We start from the raw sequence: 25,095 nt of genomic DNA, 5'->3' as shown, positions 1-25,095 counted from the left end.
TTTTAGGGAAGTGTAGCATATATGGGTCACTTCCACATATCCTTAATGAGGTGGCCTGCCAACGGAACTTGGTGGGTTATCTCTCTCATTACACACCTCATTGTTTCCCATGCGCAAGCATTTAAAACTTTGAGTGGGAAATCAACAGTAGAGAAGGAATATTACATATGTCTAGTTTCTACAGAAGCTGAAAGACAGGACAATGGTATAGCACAATCTGGTATAGCACAATCTGGTATAGCACAATCTGGTATAGCGCAATCCCGCATGCGCTCCAAAAAAAGAAAAGAAAAGTTGGGTGGGAATGCACCAACATAATTTGTGACGGGGCACAGATAAAGAACACGTTTTTGGTTTTGGGACTTTTTTTTCCCCTCGACAAACACCAACAAAACATGATGTATGTGGAAGGTGAGTTCTTGAAGCAGATCAGGAAGATGCGGCTTTGGGACAGGGAAAATTCAAAAAAAAATTGGAGCATATGGAAGCAACCTGGTCACTGGATGTCTAACCTTCCATTTGGATGTTGTTTGCAAAAAAAAAAAAGGCAGGGGATTGTGGTTCTGGTTTCAGCCACTTTCCTCCTCAGCTTGAATAACCTTTTCCACATCTCAGCCTTGCAGCCTTCTTGGGGTCACTTGGCTGACTGCCACATGCTCTGGTAGCCAGATGAGGGAAGAGGGCTGCAAGTTAGTTGGATCTCCTTTGTCCTAGTATCTGTGATAAGAAGGGTTACAGACAATGAATCCATAGTGAAATAAAGGTTAAAGATCCCCTAATCATAAAGGTTGTGTATACATAAAATAAACTTTTTTAACAGGCACTTTCTTACTGGATTCCTTCATAGGATCTAAACAATGCATTTCATTACTTAAATTCTTATTGGACACTGGAAGATGTGAAGGGTCAAATAGACCCAATGCAGCTTTCATTTTTTTCCCCTTACACAAGAACCCAGACAAAGGATGCAATATAGTTTGGTTTATATTTTGAGTGCAAAAATATGCCAAAAAAAGTCACAGCTGCAAATGAGAATCCCATATGTATAAACAGGTTTCCAAGAATTTATTATTGATCTGTGAAGAAGAGATAATTTGTTGTATCATATGCACCTCATAAAACAGTAAACTATCTACCCTATAAATAGAAACAAGATATTAGTATCACAGCATCATTCATAACAGCAAACTTACTGAAATAAATTGACATTTTTTTTCAAATAAAGAAGCAGAAGTGTGTGTGTGTGTGTGTGTGTGTGTGTGCGCGCACATCCACACATGGTTAACTACTACTAGCAGTATACCATTAAGACAAGCCTTTAAATGAGGTTTAAAAAGGTAAAGGTGCAAGCGCTGATGACTGACCCATGGGGGGACATTGCATCACGATGTTTTCTTGGCAGACTTTTTACAGGGTGGTTTGCCGTTGCCTTCCCCAGTCATCAACAGTCATCCTTTAAATGAGAAATATTCACAATAATGGTAATATCTGAAGTACCATGTACCATCGTTAGAGTTCCATATTAGCTTTTTAAGGAGAATGTCTCCAACGTACAGTATCACTATTCAAGAAGATGGAAGCATCCATGGAAATAATAACACACATCTAATATGTATTTTAATGGTGAGAGTCACATATAAACCTACCATTAAAGTCAGCATCTATCTGAGTCTGTCACTCAGTATTCCACCTATTGAGTTGTCATTTGTGGTCACACAGTTATTACCTCTAAGAATTGGCCAAAGGTTATTGCTTGTCTTTCAGATTCCTTTACATATTGCCTGAAAAATTACATCCATGCCAGTGTCTCAGTGACTACATTAAGAAACTACTTCATACATAAAACAAAACAAAAAATGCTGCAGCAGGTTGAGGGTACAGGCATATTGGTGTCTTCTCTGTTCCCAAGGATAAAATACTATTCTTTATTTTATGTTTTTTAAAGTGAAATATTCTCTAGAGTGTGTGCGACAAAGACAATGATTTGTTTTCATAAGTTCAAGTCAAGACTCTAGAAAAAGCTATTGCTCTTGTCAGGAGAATAATGACTATGGCTATTAGGCCGAATTGCAATACATGAGCAGGCACATTATTCAAAAGCTCTCCAAGTCTGAAGAAAGATATTTAGTGAATCAGATTGATGGGAAAAGGAGAGAGTTCATTTTAAAGTCAGTCTAACCACTGCTGATTCAGTACTGACAAGTTCTTTGGAAAGGTTTTTGTAGTTTTAAATATAATGATGACTTTAACTTGTGCATTTCAATAACCTTTTCCCCGTTACTTGTGATTTCAGCAATTTTCTCTTTAAAAGTAAAGTCAGAACTTTTTTTTTGCCTTGCTCTTGTCACTTACACAGGCAGAGTGGTTCCCTATGGGTTCAAATTTAATAATGTTATTTAAATTTCGTGAGGCACTGGCAGCTAAACTGCTGCTCAGTTCTTCCCATATCATATACATATTACAAGTGATACAGTTTGACACACACTCTTAGCATTATTGTTTGGCTTTTCTTAGCTTTGTAGATCAGTGATCTCCAGAGTAGGGTACCTTAATCACTGGCAGTGTTTCTCCCTGGAGCTCATTAGCTTTTTCCCTAAAGCAGAAAGCTGGGCTTTCCTCAACTTCACTGGGATTGGAGGTGCTTCAGAGGAGCCCAGGAGGTACCACCTTTGTGTCTATGTCCATTTGGAGACAGCTGTCTCCATAGTACCAGCTAACATTCTATGGAACGTCCTAATATTTTGTAATTGGAGCCCAACCCTCAAGGCAGCCATTTTATGATTAGTCTCACTCCACGGCAACCATTTTTGTTTTGGTGACAACTATTTGTTCTCAAATTTCCAAGAGTGGCTACATGTTCAACAAGACTGGAGATCTTTGTTCTAGGATATATGTTGCAGACCTCTGTGGCACCAACGTTGCTGAAGCTAAGTACATCTGGGTCTTTCAGCACCTAAGTGGAAAAGAGCAAGAAAATCCACAACCCTGAGTTCTATGGAAGGCCATATAAATGTAATAAGATAAACTTTCTCTTTATAGTTTTCTTAGGTTTAATTGGGAATATCCATGTCTTCAGCATAGCCCTCTGTCAGACATAGCTTATACAGACCACGGTCATCATTACCCTCTGTCTCTTAGATTTTTAGTCAACATGTCTGGTTGCTTTATATACAATGGCTTCTAGAAATGTTCAGGATTCATGACATGAAATTGTCAGTAGTGTGAAATGATAACTCTTCACAGGAGCTACATCCACAGCTTCTGTGATTTCCACAGCTGAAGCAGATTTTTAAAAAGACCTTTGGTGTTCTTGTTCTTTATAAGGCATGGGTAATTATCAAATTATGGGGATTATGTGTACAGTGTTCTTAGAATACCTTGGGCTTATTCAGATGGCACCTCCATATAATCTCAGCCAGATTATGATATCACTGGCAGTGTGCATCAAAAAGCCCTGCTGGATCAGATCACCATCTCACAGTGCCCAACTGCTTGTTTCCAGCATTGGCTAGCCAAATGTTGAATTTGGAATACTTTATATAGTTTTGATCATCTCAAAAATGTTACCGTAGAACAGAAAAATATATAGAGAGAGCCAATCAAAATGATTAAGGATGGAAGCTAGGAAAGGCAATATAAAGGCTATTTGAAGATTAATAATAGTAGCCAAGATATTCCACAGAAGAATCCATAAAACAAAAGTTGTATAATACTTTTTTATTGGCAACAACCAAAACATTTTTAAACAGGTTAGTTATCATTATTAATATTAATAATTAACACACAAATTAATCCTGATCTAAAATTAAACAAAATGTAATATATATCAATTTCTCAGTGACTGAATCTACTAGTTTACAGTAGATATATAAGATGTAATTACCTCAGTGAGATTCAGTTCTCTCTAGGCAAACATGATAGTAGGAAAAACCCATTACAGCATGTTGTTCATCCTCCATAGGGCAGATTTTTGTCCATTCCCCTTTCTTTATTAGATACAAAAACCCCAGCAAATACTTAAACATAGTTAAGAGAAAGTGGGGAAAAATGTAAACAGCCTACATACTGTTAAAACAAAAAAAACAGTTTGTTCTAATTGGTATTATTAAATTACACGGGGGACCCATAAGGTCTTATGGGAGACATCTTATTTCCCCCTCCTTACCATCTTCTCTTTTCTTTCCGTGTTCCTCATAGATTCTCCCCCCTTTTCCTGTTTCCTTCTCTCCTTCCCACCCACCTGCCCCTGTCTTTACCTTTCCCCCTTCCCCTCACCTGCCAACATCTCTTCTTCGACAGTGTTTTGTGGTGTTGGCCGAGTCAGACTCAATTCTGTGGCAGGTAACCTGCAAGGACTTGTGGGGGAGTACTTCACTTTCTCTTATATCCCGTACACTTATCCCCTATTTCCTTTTTCCCTCCTTCAAACAGTCCCCATATGTTCACCTTTTCTTAATTTATTTCTTTCAAACCCTCTAAATAAGTTACCTTTTATCTGCTCCCCAACTTCATCTATAATTATTATTTATTTACTTCATTTATATATTGCCTTTCTCCACAAAGCAGCATTCATCTCTCTTCTTGCCTCCAAATTATCCTCTCAACAACTCTGAGAGGCAGGTTAGGCTAAAAGTGTGTGACTGGATCAAAATCAACCAGTGAGTTTCCACAGCAGAGTGGTGATTTGAACCTGCGTCTCACAGACCCTACTCTGAAATTCTAACTACTACACTATACTGGCTTGGGGGGAGGAGGCTGCTGTTGAACAGTAGCAAACAGCCAGGCCTGGCTAAGTCATGCAAGTCAGGTGTTATCAAGTCATCCAGTGGTTGCTTCTGGGCCTGGATCCCAATGACTCCTCTCTCACAAGACCAAAACAACCCTGGAAAGCATGTATATCCTTCCTCCTGCCTTTTACTGACAGAAACCAAGCCTGGAATTCTGGCTAAGCAGTTATGGTTGCCTGGCAACAGCCACTGAGGGCATCTGGTTAAAGCTGTAGGATCTCCTTTTATCATTTTGTTTTTGTTTTTAAATCTTCTGGTGTCTTTTTTTTAAGATTTCAGATTTTTCTGCAAACCTTGTAGTATTTTTCAAGTCCATAGGAAGATCTGTCTTGTCTGTTCATAGCTCCAGATATAATTATCCTTAGATCAGGGCCACTTGGCTATTAGTATATAAGATTATGAAAATGTGTGTACACAATAATTTAATAATACTATCACCAATAACCTGGACTTTTGTTTGAAGTTATGTGTGCTGAATGTATCAAACACAGGCTACCCTTAAGCATAATATACCAAAGCATAACCTTTGCTCGTCTCTTCCTCAATACTCAACTATACTTAACTTTCACAGCATGATACTAAAACAGTTTCTCTAATAGCTAGTTGTCAATAAATCCATGAAGAAATAATTGCTCTGCATTTCATATACTTGGTCATTGAGGAGGCCTTATTGTTGGACATTCTCATCTCGGAGAGAGGGGGTCTTCAGGTATTGTCCATATATAAGCTGGTGATGGGATTTAAATGTGCTCATGACTGATGTCTTGAATGAACACCTGGTGCTCTAATTCTTTATTAGCCTTCTAGACAATAATTCATAGTAATCAACTTCACATTCTTCAGGGAAGCATTGCAAATCACCTACTGATTTGTAAATTACTATACTTAAGGGCACAGAAGAACATAAGGCTATGAAAAGGGGGGTTGATCCTATTTGATCTTCAGTTCTAATTGCATGTTCTAACGTTATTGAAACCACAAGTCTCTGTCTATCATATTTCTACTCGGTTGTATTACCACCTCGTGCTTATACTTTGATATTTTAAAGAAAAAGTACAAAGAACTGGCAGAGCATTCATTAATATTACTATTTGTAATACTTATAATGCCAAGGCTAGTCTGCCTTATTTGTTTATCATGTATTAATGCCTTATTTAAGGCCAATGTGATGTTGTTCTGATAGGGCCTAACCAGATTTGACTCTTTCCATGTATATACTTAAAGGTAACTCTCTGGTCATGGTTGCTACATGAAAATAACATGGTGGGGGGGGGAGAGAAAGAAAAGAGACACAATTTTGCCACTTGGAAAAAAAAGGGGGATACCAGCAGTGTGGTGGGGACTGCTCCAGCTGCCTGCAGCCCAGGAGAAGGCTACACAGAGCCTGATTACCTCCTGGTATTGCCACTGCTTCCCGCTGACCCAGCCACAAAGCTAGCAGAGTAGCAGTGCATGCTCCAGCAACCCTCACCATCAAAAGATGGTTGCAGGCCACAAAGAGGTGGCTGGTGGGCAGAGGAGGTATTGGGGCAGAAGCAGGGCCCAGGAGTAAGAACTCTGTAAGTAAGAAATCTGGGGAGGGGGAACTTGAGCAAAGGGGGGTTAGACGAGCTGGTCAAGGAAGGAATCCATCCCACAAATCCAGCCCAGAGAAGGAGGGGAGGGGAGTAGTGTATGGGGAAGATAGAGAGAGAATGGGTTGAGGAGAATTCAAGGGAAAGGAGATACAGAGAATAGGTTGGAGTGTTAAGGGTTGAAGAGAGACAAAGAATGCATAAGGGGTTAAGGGAGGAACAAATACAGAGAATGGGTTGGGGGGTTAAGAGGGGAAGAGGAACAGAAAATAGGTTTTCTGACCTTTGAATTCATCACAACACATAACGCAGGAGATTGGATACCTTGAGTCCTCTGCTGTTTAAAATTGTTGGAATTATGATTAATTGGTGGCCTGATGAAGGAACTTTCTGAAACGAGCGAAGTGTGATAAGGCTGGCATTGCTTGTTGCCACCCCGCCTATCCATCGCTCTGTGTCAGTTTCACAATCGGCTTCACCCTTCCTTCTTGGCATCGCGACTGCACGGCTTCGTGGTCAAGAAGTGACGACCCCCCAGCTGACTTATCAGCAGCTTGGAACAACACAAAATAATATATTATGGGACATTATACCTCTCCCTGTACATAGACCTTTACATTGTCGTGCTTCCATTGTCTTTAATTTGCGAATGGTAGCCTAAGAGGGAAATTGAACGAAATTGTAATTTATCATTGAAAACGGTCTCTCATGTATGCTATGTACTATTTCTGAATTTCTACAATATAATTGCATATTGTTTTTGGTTGTGGCACACTTCCTTTTCCTTGGTTTAGTGGCAATCTTTGAGGAAGTATCCTCCCCCTTTTTTCTGTGGCTCTCAGTGTCACCAGGCCCAGCACAACTCCCTGCCCTCTCTTCGTGTTACTAACTCTGCTCCCCCCAAGCCCACTGCAATTTACTGTCCCTCCGCACTACAGCAAAATCTGCAACATTTCTAGTAGCCTTCCACTTGTGTGTGTATATTATATATATATATTAATATAAAATAACTCCTCTCATCTTCCAAACTACAACTAGATTTGTTTGAACTTAGGGTTTTTTTGTTTTGTTCGTTGCATTGGGCTATTAAAGCAGGTTATATTTTGCTGGTTCCTTCTCTTAGTAATAAATAACATGTAGACAGAATTTCCTTGTCTCATATACAGTTAGGACTGCTTCTCAACAGCAGTTTTGAGTCAACATTCTGACTGGCCACATTATGCATAAATTCAGAAGCATGCCAGTATAGTCTGGACATATATCTACTACTAGATATAAGCTATCTTCCTTTTGGAAACAGAAATCTTGGATACTTGTTGCATCCCTTTGTATTTTCATTGCCCAGAATTAGTAAAGGGATGAATGAAGAATGAGGGTGAGGGCATACAACAGGAAAATGGAATGGGATCCAGTGTGTAATCCCAAGCATCGACATCACAGTAAAGTAGGCTTCAAGGAAATGTATACATTTTCCCCAGCAGGGATAAAATCCGTTTGGGCTTGTGATTTGCAAGAGGAAATGGTACAAAGTGAAAAAAACTATAGGAGCTGCATGCCTTCCCTCCTGCCAAGCCCGGTCCACCTTGCTGCCAAAGTTTTCCATTGTCCAAATGCCGGCAGGCGGAATGATTGGCTGAATTCTCCCCCATCCCCACCCAACATGTAGTTGGCCTTGAATATGTGAGGGGGAAGACACAAAAAAGTGGTCGTAACAGAATGAACCATAAACACAAGCGGTATGCATCAAGAAAGTTTCAGTTTCTGACTTCTGGAATGGCATGGCGATGTCACGGCAGCTGAGTTTATGAGCTCAGTACTATGATCTTCCCGATCCCCTGAGACCCGAGGATTCGGACCATCAAGACCCTCCCATGGAGTGGGGGTAGGCCAGAGCAAGTTGGAGGAGTTCACGGGGATTGGCAACCCCCTGTTGGAGCCCCCGCACCAGCTCAAAGGCAAGGACCGAGGAAGAAGCCTTAATGGCGCTTAAGCTACGAACCCCGTGACTTTGAAACAAGTGAAAACAAAGCAAGGATTCCTGACAAGATAGATGCAAGAACAACTGAAAGACCGAAAAAGAGTGATTTACCTGACATTTCTCCAAGTAAGAGTATTGTTTATTGCTTTATGACGGCTAAACAGCTTGATGAGGGGGTGTTATTATCCCCTGGAGAGGCGGCCGCCTCATGGACTAGGAAACTGACAAGAAGTGAAGCGTAAGAAGAGGTTTCCTGGGATGGAGAGCTGGGGAGCAAAAGACTTTATAATTACAAATAGTAAGAGCAAAGGAGCTTTTTGCCAGTTTTCAAAGATCTGTGATTGAACATTTGTAAGTGAGTGGACAAAATGGCATTTTCTGAAGAGATACTTTTAAAGCTGCAACAAATTTCTAAACTGATGAATTGTGTATTAAGAAAAGCAGACGAAACACTTGGAATAAAAACAGGCAGGAGCAGTGTTAGATGCCAAGTTAGAAGAGAATTTTGATGGGACAGACTTACCTAAAAGAAAATCGGAGTGGAATTGTGAAAAATACTCCCAACAAAATGGAGGAGAAAATCAGCTTTCTTCTGTGAAAGTACAGAAAGCAGAGAAGAAGTGGGAGAAGCGTGGTGAAAAGGAAGCTGTGAGGAAGACTTTTAGCATACTGCTTCTGTATGAAGTACAAAGCATACAACAAACTCCAATCAAGAAACATATCACAAAGATGAAGAGAGACAAACGGGGACATTATAATATATTTAACGGCACCTCACGTGAATGGCTAGAAGGCAAAAAGAGTCAGCTATGGCTGATCATTGGAAAGAAAGAGTTTCAATACTATTCCAGAGGGAGAAAGAAGAAGAAGGAAAATGAAACTTAAAAGTGTGACCCTTGTTCCTTTATCTTTTTTTCCCCTCTCTCTTCTTTGCTGTTTATATGGCATAGAGCTTTAAACTGAAGTGAGATTAAAAGGGTGGGTTAATAGGGTTGTTAGGGGCTTTTGCAAATGATGGTATATGGGATATATTGTGATTTTTATATGTCCATGTTCTAAATGCTATCTAAATTGCTTTAACATAAAACTTAGAGAATCTGGAAAGAAACTAGGCTTAATATGCTTCCTTCTGTTTCATGCGGTTTAATATAGACCTAATACAATCCTCTATGCTTTTCTAACACATTAGATATTGCTTATGTTTAGTTATTGGACTAGAGGAAGTGTGGCAAATGGGTCTTTGTAGTCTTCTACTTCCCTTCTCACCCTTTATCTTTTTCTTTGGATTTCTTTCCTTTAAATAAAAGTATAAGAAAGATGTTGAGACAAGATATCTTCTAGGATTAATAGGGGAAACACCAGGGAGGTAGAGGGAACTTTGTAAATTTCTTAAATTTCAAAACTTAAACTATTGGTTAAGCTAAGTCTACCTATACACTTTCTCTTGCCTTTTGTAATGAAAATACAAGTACAAAACTTCAGATGGCTTGGGTTTTGATGTATGAAAGACAGAGGGTAGGCTGTTACAAAAATCCCTTTGTATACTTCTCTCCTTTAAGAAATTATTTAGTCAATGATATACACAAATAATGGGACTAATAATAGAATATAAAGATGTGGCTGTTTGTTTTACTTAGCTCTGTCTCCGGACTGGCCATGGGCTTAGTACCCTAGGCTTAAGAATTAAAGGACTGAAGTGTGCCTTAAGAAGCTGCTCACTTAGAATATAAATAATAGTAAGAAATGAGAAAAGGAATTGAGTAGTTGGGTAAAAGAGCAAGGAATTTAAAAGGTGCTTGGAGAGATCTAAACGGACCGTGTATTGTATAAATGGGGGGAAAGGGGGGTAGTCGGTTACTCAGTTTCTTTTTCTATGGATTCATGTTTGTATTGCAATTTTTTTAAAATTTTGAATGTATAATGACTATCTTGTATACGAACCTGATACTAAAAAGTTTTTTCTTTTAAAAAACCTAATAAAAATCTATTACTCACACACAAAAAGAAAGTTTTAGTTTCTGTCCTGGGGGTTCCAGTATAGGTTATTCCAGGTCAGCCAGTGTCAGCTCGGAACTGGTCCGTTTGGGTTTGGTTTTGTTTCCATTGCACATACATTGGCTACACATTAGCAAACAAGAGGGGAGTGGGGAAATGGGGCTCTGGACAGCTTTTTTTGTACTTCACCAAAAACAGTGTCAACCATTAATTTCCCTCCTAGTCTAAACCATTGATCCACTGAGTTTTTCCTCAAGCACAAAAAGACACACACAAAAAACCAGACCCATAGAAGGTAAGTGTAATTGGATGGAGCAGCAGGGCATTCTCAAGTAGAAGAGCTCTCCAACATTAAAAACAAGTCTGCTTCCTCTTCACTTTCCCCCCCCTTTTTCTATAGTGCCAAAAATTGGCACTTTTTCTATAGTGCCAATAATTTTATTTCCTTTGCATTCTGCTGTTGCCTGATTTCTTAGAAAACCCTGCTTCCCCAAGAGAGAAGTAGTACTGATGATTTGCAATCAAAACAGAGACCCTACTTCCTTGGACTGTTCAGCATATTAAATCCCATTCCAAGGACTACCACTGAACACTCCAACCAGACCTGATTCTGAGATACAATCTTGGCATATAGTGATAGCTTTCTAAGAAACCAGAAGTATGAACATTTGGGCTCTGAGACTAGATCCAGGCACTTAGAACAGGTTCTCCAAGTCATTGGCTCATCTTTAGAAGTACACTTACAGTGAAATCCTAAGCAGTTACTCCAGTCTAAGCCCATTGCACTGTAAAAGACTCAGAAATACAATGTTGAACTTAGAAAGTGACCCTGGCACTTAGAGATGGTTCTGACTGCCATCATAATCCACCTCCCCACCCCCCGTGCCCAGTGTCCTTTATTTTGGCAAAATTATCAGGAAAAGGGCAAGAGGGGGAGGAGATAGAAGCAAATGATCTCTACTGGGATCCTCTCTTTTGCCTTTCCTGGGATCATGTTCTGATTAAGTTTGCAAACTAAAACAGTTCCTGGACTGGAGAGCAATCAAAGTCATTTATTTTCATTGCTGAGATATTCTTCTTATTGTTGTTATTATTGTTAATATCAATTCATAGTCTGCTTTTCTCATTGCAATCCAAGATGGGTTACACAGTGCAAGTGAATACGATATAATCAATAGCTTGGACATTCACTGAGCAAAATACAATATGATCTGCAGACAGGACATTCAATGAACAAATACAATAGGGTATGGTAGCAGGAAATTTGAAAACAAGAATAAAGCCAGAACACAGAGTTGAAACCTTTCTGAAACAAAGTGTAACTAATTAACATGAGGTCTGTTAGGAATGTGGAAACTACCCAGTAGGAGCATATCTTCATCTGCAGACAGTAGCCAATAGCATAGTCCAAAGTCCCTGTGCCTTGCTAAGGCATCTCTCTGAGATATTTTTTATGCCACAATCCTATAATCTGAGTTAAAAACCTTTGTGAATAATTCAGTTTTGCATATTTTATGGAAAGCCAGGAGAGTGGGAGCTTTCCTGACCTCTCAGGCAGGTCATTTCATAAAATGGGGGCTACCACAGAGAAAGCACATATGCGGGCAATTGTTCGTTTTGTCCAACTGCAGGCTGGTATATACAGAAAGCTGTGTTCAGATGAGCAAAATTGCTGTGGGGGAACATAGGGGGAGGGGTGGTCCCGCAGATGTGAGGGGCCAAGGTCATGAAGGGCTTTGAATGTGATAGTCATAACCTTGAACTGAGCCTGGTAACTGATGGGTAGCCAATGGAGTGACTGCAGAATGAGAGTGATATGCATGTTCTACCTAGCCAACACCTGAAACTAAACAAGCCACAGTGTTCTGCACCAGCTGGAGTCTCTGAGTTAACTTTGAGGGGAGATCTATGTAGAGGGCATTACAGTAGTCTAGTCTCGATGTTACTGTGGCATGAATCTAGGTGGCCAAATCATCCCTGTCAAGATAGGCAGGCATCTTCCAGGATAGCCTGAGTTGGGAGAAGGCCTTTATTTCAGCAGCATTTTCTTGCTTCGCTAGCAGCAGAGCTGGATCCAGTATAACCCCTAGGCTTTTAACTGAATTATTCTTTTTTCCCCCAATGAATTCTGGATTTATACATAATACTTGATTATAAAATAATTATTAATCTCCAGCTCCAAAATTTTACCCTGGTATAGACTATTTAAAAGCCTTTCCATGACCAGCATCATTTTTTCATAATCTTAAAAAAAGCATTTACATCGGTTCAGTTTCAACCATGTCAGCAGCTTTGCTTGATGGTTGTGATTCCCGAAAACCACCTGTGTTGCACTTTTGTGTATGTGGTGCTTCATTTCTGGAGGATTTACCCTATTACATTCTGTTCTGTCCACTAGAACCAAATTCTGTTCTGTCCTAGAACCAAATTTCTTTCAGCATTTTTGAAGGGCTTAAACACTTCCTTGGGAACAGAGAAGCTGATTTTCTTTCATATGCTGACCCATTCATATCAAACAGAGTGTCGTCATTTGCTTTGGCAGCTAGGAAAATACAAGCAAAAGCTGCATGCAGAAGTTGTCATGTTTTAACTTGAGAATATTTAGACTTGGCCATTTTTTCTTTTTCTGTACTTGATTGTATTAGCCTTTGACTGCAGTGCTTGTGTACCTTTGTCCCTTATAGAATAATGGTTGGTATCTCAAGAATAATCCTTGTTTTGCATCATAAATTAAATATTTAACTTTATAAAACTATATCTGAACTATTTCCCTGTTGTTTTATTCTTTCTCCAGGGTTGGTGCTAGTGTACAATTTAGTTGTGATGACAATTATGTGCTACAGGGTACAAAAAGCATCACTTGTCAAAAAGTAACCGATACTCTGGCTGCTTGGAGTGACCATAGACCAATTTGCCGTGGTGAGTATTTTCCATCAGAGTACTTCCTAAGTCTTATGAATGAACAAACTAGGATACTGGAATAGAAACCAAAATAGAAATTGCAGATTGAAGGAAAACCTTTTGCCAATCCGATTCTTAATTTGGATCCTCCATTATTCTTCTTGCCCTTTGGCACATGCTGGGCTAGGTGTGTAAACTTGAATATCAATTGATTACTGGACTATGCTCCAACAGTGTTCTGTCTTCAGGCATTCAGCATATTATCTAAACAGGTCATATGCATTTATAATTTATTTGCAGGATCTGAATACACTCACCAATTTTAGAGTTGAAGATTAAGTGTATTCATGCCTAAAATTGTGGGTGCTCTTCCTGCATTAGATGTTACACATAACCTATCATAGAAACTTTATTAAATAAAATCCCACTGCTTTGTTGTACGTTCAGTATAAATATTGTGCCAGCCACATCTATGGGTCTTTGTGTGTCACTTGTTTCCTCTTTTAATTCTATTCTTCATGTCTTTCTATTTTATGCTTCATGTCTCTCTAAATACCCTTGTGGTGAATATTGTTTAACATAATTCTGATCTTAGAGATACATTTGCTATGTGACAAAGCTGTTTAGCAACCTAACTTTTTTATAAAAAAGAATGGGTTCTTTAAATAAAGTTGAATTTCTTATACTGCTAAGGACAAATTATCATGCTAGCTCTTCTGAATGTGCTAATAATAGTAATACATCTCAAGATTGTGTCACAAACTATTCTGATTTAATACACTTTTTAAAGCATTTTCACAACATGTTAAGCCATGATCTGGGCATGTATCCAGTCCATAAGATTAGTATAGCACAAATCATCTTGAAAGTAGAGATGGGCACAAACCAAATTACGAACCAAAGTTCGTCATGAACCGAGCCGGTTCGTGGTTCGTGAACTGCCAGTTCGTGGGAGCCCATTTCTCATGAACCATGACGAATTTTAACCTGGTTCATTTGGTTCGTATTTCGATTCATAACTGCGGACAGCCTTGTGCCGATCAATCAGTTTCCTAGGCAACAGGAGGATGGGCTCTCTGCAGACCTTCTGCTGACCTGGAAGTGACATTTTCACGAACCAAATGAACCGGTTCGCGAACCAAGGCAAATTCATGAACGTGGTTAATGAAATGTGATAAACCATGAACTGCATGGCTCAGAATTTTCCCGGTTTGTGCCCATCTCTACTTGAAGGTCATGTGTTTGCCTTCCATTTGGGGGAAGAAAGGTTTAAGAGAATCTAACAGGAGTTGCTATACAGTTGTTCGGTGGAAGCCTACCAAATCCATAGTATTACAAGGGCACAGCTGTGTAGCTCTCAGGTTTCTGTGATTCCAGTATTCTCTATCAAGTAGCATTTCTTAGTCTCTTTCTTGTTTCTACTCATTTCACACCTTTCTTCCATCCCTAGTTCATTTTATAAACTCATCTCATCCCAGTACTTAGCAAAACAGACTTCTTTCCATTGTTTGCCTCCATCCTACCCAGTGAAAGTGTGGTGTTTTGTTACTGTTTCCAGCCCGAGTTGGAGGACCAGCATAAGGGCAGCACAGTAGGCACTCGTCTTTTGTGAAGTACAGGTCTTAGGACCATATGTTTGAAAATTAACGATCACAGCATTTTGAAAGCAAGTACATTCTCTAGATTTGTAAGGTATCTAACACATTGCAGACAATGCATAAATAGCACATTATGCTATAACACTTTGCCTTTATGAAACAACCATTATATTTTCTATATAATGGGATGCATTGTTATGTTTTTAGACAAAAATGAAAGAAATTTCACAATTGCAGAAGTGTCTGTAGTTTATATGATATCAGTTAGTATTGCTTATCTTTCCCTTTAAGGCAGACTTCTCATTTACAAACTTTTCAGTGTGTCAAAGTCTAATCCATTCTAACTATATTTTAGGCTATTAGATTTTTTTTAAAAAAAATGTTTCAAACACCAATTATAGATAATCACTATTTTACAACTTTGATCTTCGCTGAAGGATCTCTGACACTTGAAGTACTTGTCTCACTTGATGTCTGATTCGTTTTCTGGGTTTTACAAAGCAATAAATTAAAAGGCGAGATATTGATCCTGAATATTGGCTGAAACTGTAATTTGGATTCTGCATTACATTCTAAAGAATGCAACTAGCAGTGGTTACATCAGTTTATTACTTTTATAAATGAAAGATATATTATTATTTTGCTGTCACCTGAACAGGTGCAATGATTTAGTATAATTATATACAAAACATTTCTTATTACTTCAACCAAGTAATATACAAACTTTATGATACTTCAAAAAGCAAATAGCTGCCAATTAAAAACCAAATACTTTACTTAATTCACACATTTATAAGAAACATACATGACTGTCGAGTGACTTATAACTTTGATATGGAATGGGTTCTCTTCATAGCAATCTCTTTTATCTTGAAATCAGTGGTTATTAAATTGCTTAACTTTGGCTGCCCAGTGTTCATATAAGTTGTACATACGAATTTTGAAAAAAAGAAACCAGTTGCTAAAGTAACATTATCAATTAGATCTTTAATTTAACTAATCAAATCAATATTGATGTATCCCAAATGCATATACTTGACAATACTGATTTACTAATCAAATCAATATTGATATTTCCTTGTACTTTCATCAAATTGCATTATGTATGTTCATATTTAAATCCATCACCATCTATCAGCTGATAGCATCACCATGACTAGGGACCATTCAAACTCATTGAAGATCACCCTTGAATTCTGTTACTTATTTCTTGTTAGCTTAAACTCTGAAGTAGAACATAACAAAAAAAAATTACCTCAATCAGGATTCTCATGAACGAGAGTGCAATTTTGTTCAGAGTTCCTCCAGTCCAAGCCCATCGGTTTCAGTGGGTTTGCACTGGATTGTACAGTTTTTCTCAGTTCAAAGGACAAAGAGATGCTTAATTTCAGTCAGGTTTTTTTGTTGTATAGCATCTTGTTAAGTAGATTGTATGCAAGCTTCTGTAATACACAACCCTCTCTATAATGCATGTTTCCAAGCAAGAATAATAAAACAAGATTTGTCTTCTTAAACATCCAAGCCAAGAAGCTTTTTGTTTAGGTTTAGGTACACAATCTACCAAAATGTGCATGACCAACATTTTGCTTTTTCCACAGTGCTCCCTCTTCAGCTGTCCTAATGCACTTTTTCAACCAGTATGGGGAGTATAGCTATATTTGTGTTTCCCTCTCTTCTTAATTAGGAAAAAAAGCTGTCTAGATGTTGTTTCAAATACACAATGGGGAGCATGCAGCTGCCAAAGAATAGAAGAGAATCAAACTAAACAAATATTCTGCAAAATGGCAGGATACTACTGTGTGGCAATGTGTGTGTAGCTTCATTATTGTGGTTCAGTACTTTAAAAAAATTACAGTATAGTATCCTTTTGTGCTTGACATGTACAGCACAAAAGATACCCAGAATAGTGCTGGTATATGGGGAGGGGGTGTCACTATTTCTATCATACATACAAAAATCTATTAGTGGCCAGTGGCACTCATGCTTAAATTGTTTAGAAAAGAATACTCAACACAGCTGATACAGTAGCAGTGAATATACTCTATAGTCTCTAGAAGAGCCATCCATCTTATTGAGAGTATAGAGTATATCCACTGCTAATCTCATAAGCTGTATTGAACATTATCTATTATATACTGCACATCAGGGGGTCTAAAAATGTAGTATTATTGCAACAGAAGAGCATCCATGGTATATGTCATGTTGCAAAGCGGTTGAAGAGCACAGATTGGGGGGGAAATGCAGATCTAGAGGGATAGTCATCGTATCAGGGAAATGTCCTTGTTATTCTGAGAACATCGAAGTTTGTGCAAACTGTGATGCTGTCTCCAGTATTAAAGACGCAGGCATCAATAAGATTGTTGCCATTAATTTCAGTAAGAGGTAGATTGTATATATGTTTATTACAAAATTATAAATTAAAGTGGTACTGAATTTCTTTTAAAATAGGCTAATGCTAAATGTTGTTTGCAATGAAGATCATTTTAGGTGAGTAGCCATGTTGGTCTGCAATAAAACTAGGGTTGCCAGCCTCCAGGTGGTGCCTGGAGATCTCCTGGAATTACAACTGTTCTCCAGGTGACAGAGATCAGTTACCCTAGAGAACATGGCTGCTTTGGAGGGTGAGCTGAATGGCATTATACCATTTTGAGGCCCCTCCACTCCCCAAACCCCACCCTCTCCAACCTTCACCCCCCAAATCTCCAGGAATTTCCCAACCTGGATCTGGCAACCCTAAATAGAACAGCAATATTTGATTCCAGTGGCACCTTAGAGACAAACAGGATTTTCAGGATATGAGCTTTCAAGAGTCAGAGCGCCCTTCTTGTTGGTCTCTTAAAGTGCCACTGCACTCAAATCCTGATGTTGTTTCAATGTTTTCTTGAGATAATTTTGTGCTTTTTTCATTTTGCCATTTTGATGCATTTTGTGCTTCTAGCTAGAACATGTGGTTCCAACCTACGTGGACCAAGTGGAATTATTACATCTCCTAATTATCCTGTTCAATATGAAGACAATGCACATTGTGTGTGGGTTATCACAACACTAGATCCAGAAAAGGTATGTTTCTTTTGTCTGTTGCCAGATAATTATACAGTTAACTTTAAATAAGGTATAAACAACTTAAAAAACTACTCTGAAATAGATTCATTGTCTACTTGTGTTTACTTGAATTATGTACTGTACAGAAAGTGGCATTGGCAAACTAGTGAATAACGTTTCAGAGGCTCATGTAATTTCTACTTGAACATGGTACATCAATAAGAAAAAATACAGAGAAATAGCATTCATCCCTTGTTTTTTATGTTACTACATTTCCATTTGTTAATATATACAATGCAGGCTATTGCTAAAAGTACCGGTAGTTAAGAAATGTGCACATGCATTTGTTCATCTGCTATTACATGATTTGAATTTCAGTTTCTCAAGATAATTAACAGTGCAATCCTAAGCAAAGTTACTCCAGTCTAAGACCGCTGAAATCAATGGGCTTAGACTGGAGTAACTCTTCTTAGGGCTGCACTGAAAATGTTTCAAGGGTTTTAACAAATTTACAGGTATTTGACTTATGTATTATGTTTTTTTAAAAAACCCTCTATTTTCATTGAGTTTATAACTGGGAGGAAGCATGTTTTCACATCATGATTTTACAATGAAGATGTTGAAATGTATAACTCCTGCCGCTGCAACATTGTATTACTTTACTAAAGAATTTCTGAAATCTCTAAATGCTAACGATATAAAGGTAATGTAATTCTAGTTGTTAAGTAAATGGGTGGAAATGTTTCCACTGCATTTAAACACATTTTAGAAAATAATATTTTCTTCAGTATTAGAATTTTAGTATTATATGTCGAGAGTTGATAAAGTTGTAACCAGGCTCCAAGAAGTTCCCTCCTTGTGATAAAAAAGGAATTTTCTCCACTACCAAGTGACTTAACCTCACTGTCCTGGTGATCTTCTCATTGTGCATGTAAACAGATGAAGTATGTGAGACACTTGTGCTATCATGTAAACTAAGTGCAAATCCTTCCAAAAAGCAACAACAAAATGGTGGTGCTGTAGGACCTAGTAAGGGAACCTCTGCAACCCTCCTCAGGGTCCTAGCCTGTGCTGAAGACTGCTGTCCTGCATCCTATACTGACATATGTTTAAGGAAACATGTTTGATTTGTATGATTTTTAATTTAGTACAATTAATGCATCTACCATTTTACGTGTCTTCAGGTTTTTCTCCTTTCCTGTGTTCCTTCCCAAGTCCTTATCATTCATGTAGCCCAGCACTCGATTTTCTGAGTACAGAGCAAAATATGCTATACCTTTTTTAATATGAGAAACATAATGCAAAACTAGCCTCTTCTGTATTGAATGTGTACAAGATTGGCCAAAATTGATTTTAAAAGTTAATATTAACAAACGTTTGATGAAGTGAGATGCAAATTTGTTCACTTTACAGTGTGGTTTAACTGATCATTAACTTTTTTGTGTTCCTTGGAGTAGATTTATATTTTGGTAGAAGGTTTTGGGCTACAGTTTTTCATGTCTTATGTGGAAATACCTTAGTTTCAGGATCACCTCCACCGATCTATTTTGCAGACTATTTAGAACAGACCTTCTTAGTCAGAAATGGAGTATTTTGTATTCTCTAAGATGAAACATCGCCATGCTACTGAGTCTAGGGGCCTGGTTTGGATTGGAGGAGGGCATGTTTTCTTTATAATAGCAAAAGAGCAGTTCTTCAGATTTATGTTTCAAAATTCTCACTGCAGGAATGAGAGAATTTGGTGTCTTCTTGAGGTCTCGTGAAAATTATCCTTGGATAAAGAAGACATTTTGACATTTCCATATCTCAATAGTTTAGAAACAACTATTGAGAACATTCCTAAGAATAGCTATTCAGCATCCTACGGTGGTCACCTCAATGGGTTTCCTCCCCGAAAAGTGTTCTTAGGATCACACTGTATGTTCACCTAAAAGTTGGGAAACATTTAATAAGGTTAAGTTATGGAAAAAGAATTTCAGAATTTAACTGCTTAGGCCAACGCGACTTTATCTTCAGTAGTCACTTTGTCATCTAAATATTTCTACATAAATCAGCCATACCAACAAGCATGTCTTTTGTCTATATCATTAAACATCTGCTGCACTTCTAGTAGCATCGCCTTTTCTGTTCAATACTAATTAGCTGTTAAAGTTTGGTGTCTAGTGTTCAAAAGTGTTCCCTTTTAATGCTCTGCTTATTTTGAAGACTTGCCACCAATTTGTTTCCTCAGGGTCCTACTAATGTATCACTGATCACCACCCTACTGAGTCATTTCTTAGAGTTTTACTGCTCACAAATAGCTACTTTGCAGTTTTGTGTGCGTGCGTATGTGTGTGTGTGCACACACTTTCCCCTAATGGCTTCATCTAGACTGTGCTGCAGGTGTTTTAATTTGTAGTTAATTCCCTAGGCATTTTAATGTTCATTCCTTTCTGTTCAGTTTCTCACTTTTTAATATTTGTCGTCTTTGGATAATTTCCCCAAACCCAACTTCTGTTGTTATTACTGTATACTTCTCAATGTTCAGGCTGTACCTCCAGCTTGCTCTAAACATGTCTTTCCATCACCTACTGTTTTGGTGATTGAAGGAGTTCCTGCTGCTTTCTCCATTCCATGATAACTTTGCTAACCACTGGGACTCTCCTTTGCAGTCTGTAGGAGGGCCAGGTGCTGTGTCATTTTTGGCAGTGATTCCGAGTCTAGCACATTACTCTCCTGACTGGTTAGAGACTATGGGATCATTTTAGCTGTTGTGGGCTACAGTGATTCTTGGTTTAATGATCTGTTAAATAAAGGTATGCCCTATTTACAGGTTTGTCTAAAGACTGTGCCTGCTGTAGCAGAAACCATGCATGCCAAGTAAATTCTATGACTTCTAACAAAACTTTATTTCCCTTTGTATAGGCAGTAAACACTTGGTTTGCCCTTCTCTTGTCCAGATGGAGCAGCAAAATAAACTCTAAAGTGATTTCCTGTAGCACATTAACACATAAAGAAATAGCCTCAGTGTGAGGCCCATGATGAGTTCCAAAAGTGTGTTATAGGGCACAACCTAGAACAGTCAAAAGAGGTTCTGTAGGTGTGATGTGATTGAAATGATTGGGAGATATACTACATATCTCTAAAGTCTTGTTTTAACTATAGGAAGAATCCATTTGTTTCACAAAAATGTGGAGTTAAGAGTGTGATTAAGTAAATCGATACTCAGTTTTTTAAAATTAGATAAAATAAATCTGATTGAGTTTGCAACTCAATCCATATTTATGTTGCTGTGCTAAGTATGGATTTATTTGGGAGCCAATTTTTTTTCCTGAAAAGCAAGACAACAGTACAGTAAACAAATCAGATGAGCTCTTGCCACTGTAGCCTGCACTGATCCACTCAACCAGTATTAATTCAGACTCTGTATTGATCAGTTCAGCTTTGCAAATATAGTTTTCAAGCATATGTACATACATCAATTTATCCTCAATTTATCCACACGTGCTTATATAAATGCTGGTTTAATTCAATTTTCTAGATAAGAATGGCTTTCTTGTAAAAATTTGGCAATGTATGAAATGACAGCTATCTTTGAAAAGTACCAGAAGCCCCTCTTAGAGTGAAAAAAATGAAGCCCACATTTGCCACCTTAATTCTAACTGCCTTTAGCCACGTGGATTGATAACTGTCTTGAAGAATCAAGGGGGTTAAGACTCCTGAGGCTTAAAATTTAACTTTAGCCAAAGGTTAATGGAGGCAAGACACACCATAGCCTTCACTTTTATCATTCCTGTTTCCAAGCACAAGTTTGCATTTGAGACAGTTGCTGAACCCACACTTACCGGAATAGCGCTAAACGGAATGATAGCGTCTTCCTGGTGCGTTTTATGACGTCATCGCGCCACAATGCCGCTCTCATGGCGCGATGATGTCAGAAAAAGCACCAGGAAGATGCTATCTTTCCGACTGTTTAGCACTATGTTTAGTGTTTAGAGCTGTTTAGCGCTGTTTAGTGTGGATTCAGCCCATGAGGCAATTGAAGGGCTGCCCTCGGGAATTTCAATTGCACTCACTCCAAAGGTGCAAAACAAGAAGATGGTGGCCCAATCATGTTCCCATATAGGAGCTGAGCCAATGTTTTGGCTCAAAAGAGCTTAAGAGCTGCTGGAATACAATGGCCACCCTTAGTCCATAAGAATTTGATTATATTATGGGCAGATTTTTGTCTAGCATCATCTGTGTAGTTACAATGCGCTTTCCTCAAGCCTGAAGCATGCAGTATAACTCCTAAATACTTAAAACTGTCCACCTAACTTATGGTCATTTATGCTCCAAGCCCAGATCTTAGGTCTCTTACCAAATATCATAATTTTAGTTTTTTGGTCATTTATTTCTAAATGGTCCTTACTACTATGCTGTGCAAAAGCCCTTAATGGTCTTTTGAGTCCTACTGGAGTCTTTGCTAAAATTAGAGCATCATCTGCATACAATAACACAGAGATCCTATAGTCCATTAACTTAGGAGGGTGGAAGTCTGCATCACCTAGGCATGTGGCCACATTATTAATATAGAAAATAAAAAAGTGATAGTGCCAGAATGCCTTATAGAATCATAGAATTATAGGGTTGGAAGGGATCTCTAGGGTCATCTAGTCCAAACCCCTGCACAATGCAGGAAATTCACAACTACCCTCCCTGACTGCTCCAGTGACCCCCGCTCCATGCCCAGAAGATGGCAAAACACCTTCAGGATCCCTAGCCAAACTGGCCTGTGGAAAATTTCTACCTGACCCCAAGGTGGCAATCGGCATTACCCTAAGCATGTAAGAAGGTCGCAAGAACTAAGCACTGATGTAACCCATTGTGTCCTGTCCCTCATGATCTGCCCAAGTTCACAGGCTCAGCATTGCTGTCAGATGGCCATCTAGCCTCTGCTTAAAAACCTTTAAAGAAGGAGAGGCCACCACCTCCCGAGGAAACCTGTTGCTCTGAGGGACCATTCTAATTGTCAGGATGTTCTTCCTGTTTAGCCGAAAGCGCTTTTGATTTAATTTCAAGCCATTGGTTCGGGTCTGAGCTTCCAGGGCATCGGAAAACAACTCTGTGCCATCCTCTATATGACAGCCTTTCAAGTACTTGAAGATGGTTATCAGATCACCTCTCAGTCATCTCCTCTCCACGCTAAACATTCTGAGCTACTTCAACCTTTCCTCATAGGACTTGGTCTCAACCCCTCACCAGCCTTCTCTGGACACGTTCCAGCTTGTCTATATCCTTCTTAAATTGTGCTGCCCCAAACTGAACACAATACTCTAGGTGCAGTCTAACCAGAGCACTTTTGTCTCTTTCCCCCATAGGATTTAGTTTAAAGGCCTCCTTATCAGGTTTGTAAGGCACTTACCAAACACATTTTTCCTACCCTCGTGAGGTGCAAACCATCTCTTGATAGAAGAGCTTCATCTCAAAAGTGTAAGCCATGGTCCAAAAAACCAAACTCCTAATGACACCATCTACGTAGCCAGTCATTTATTTCTACTACCATAGCCTACTGTAGTTGTTTCACTGGATGTCCTAACTGTTGTTCATTATTGTACTTTGCTCAGTAAATGTCCTTACTGTTGATTATATTGTATTTTACTTGTATTGTGTAACCCCCTTTGGATCTCAGGGAGAAAGGTGGTCTACAGATAAATTGATGAGGATGATGATGTTGTTGTTGTTGTTGTTCTGGTGATTAAGTGTAGCTGGGAGGTGGAACTGGCACAATCTTTCCCTTTTACATACATTCTTTCTATCCTGAATATGTCAAGTGAAGAGGACAATAGTTTGGGGACATTCAGAAAATTCATTTGAGATTGTCAGCATTCTAAGTAGTATAACCTATCCACTGTTCATTTGTATGTAACTAAGCTTGTTCTGAAATTATATGAATTCTAGCAGTTTTAAATTCTTTTCTGAAGTAAGCTAATTTTATACACATCCCTTGAGGAATCGAGTTTTACTCCGTAAAGTGATTTTTCATTTTTGATATCAGAAGTACATTGGAAGTATATTTTGTTATAATTATTTGTCTTACAGATGACAGAGGCAAATATGTGCCAAGTCATATTCTCTGCGGCTATATTAGGGTAAAGATTTCCCTAACTCATGCATATTTACTTCTGACTCTGGGCAAAAATTTGTTTTAGTCAGTTTAAATTAGTAGTAATAATCACTTTCAAGTTTTCTTCAGGATACTGCCTGCATTCTTATTAACTAGACTCGAATTATGTTAATGCCATGCATTTTTTTTGTTAGATTCTAGTACAGCCATCATGTAAAATTATTGTAAATTACATTATGGTTGTTTTCAGTAAACTAAGGGGGGAGAAGTTATGACAATGATTATTTTCACACTTCAAAGAAGATAGCTATCTTAAATCTTAGTAACATTAAATGGGAAAACAGATATGATTCCACAACTCAGAATGATGAATGATAAACTGCCTTTAGGAACCTAATTTGGTGGAAAGATAGGATTAAAGTGTTTTATATAAATAATCAAATAAAATAAGGCTATATAAAATATAGTGGTAGCAGAATGGGTATTTGACCTGGATGGTCCAGGCTAGTCCAGTCTTAGATCTTGGAAGCTAAGAAGGGTTGGCCCCAGTTTGTACATTGATGAGACATCACTAAGCAAAATGGATAGTTTGTCAGCACCTAATTTCTTATTTATGCATTTCCCTGAGCAATGCAGATATTTTGGGAACTACTGCATGTAAAGAATGCAATATTTGGGAGCCCACAATACCAGAAACTAGGGCGCACAGGCCAAGCATTAAGGTGTTTATACCCTTAGTATAACATTTATACCTTAGTATAACATTTGTGACATTCCTATGAATTTCACACTCACACAAAAAATGATTTCAGTTGTTCTCTCTGAATATGGTAGCCTTCTACACACAACTCCTCTGAAAGTCAACTAAATATGTGTGGAGGGAGTGCAGGCATAAGCATACAGTCCTGCCTCCTGCCTCTCCATCATTGCTAGCTCATGTGAGCACAGTGCCTAAGCATGGAGGAACTGACCATTCATGAGCTCTGTCTCCATGACTAGCAGTGCTTGGAAAGCAGGGTCCCTCATCATGGGAAGGGAGTATTTGTAAAGATATTGCCTCCATATGTTCACATATTAGAGGAAAGTTTCTGCTACTAAAGAAGCCGTATGTCTCATCCCCACCCACTTCTCCTCA

General features: G+C 38.5%; 1 protein-coding gene across 1 annotated transcript in view; it reads left to right on the top strand.

Moving 5' to 3' along the window:
* The window catches only part of CSMD1 (CUB and Sushi multiple domains 1), a 1,321,894-nt gene that overhangs the window by 830,492 nt on the left and 466,307 nt on the right, over positions 1-25,095 (top strand). Inside the window, exons 9-11 of the mRNA XM_054971211.1 lie at positions 1,866-1,868; positions 13,129-13,253; positions 17,772-17,893. Coding sequence (XP_054827186.1) covers positions 1,866-1,868; positions 13,129-13,253; positions 17,772-17,893 — 250 coding nt within the window. The remainder of the gene's footprint in view (positions 1-1,865; positions 1,869-13,128; positions 13,254-17,771; positions 17,894-25,095) is intronic.

This window comes from Eublepharis macularius, chromosome 1, assembly GCF_028583425.1.
Source record: "Eublepharis macularius isolate TG4126 chromosome 1, MPM_Emac_v1.0, whole genome shotgun sequence".
Taxonomy (NCBI): Eukaryota; Metazoa; Chordata; class Lepidosauria; order Squamata; family Eublepharidae; genus Eublepharis; species Eublepharis macularius.
The sequence above is the reverse complement of the archived record's forward strand: the minus strand, read 5'-3'. Positions and strand labels throughout refer to the sequence as shown.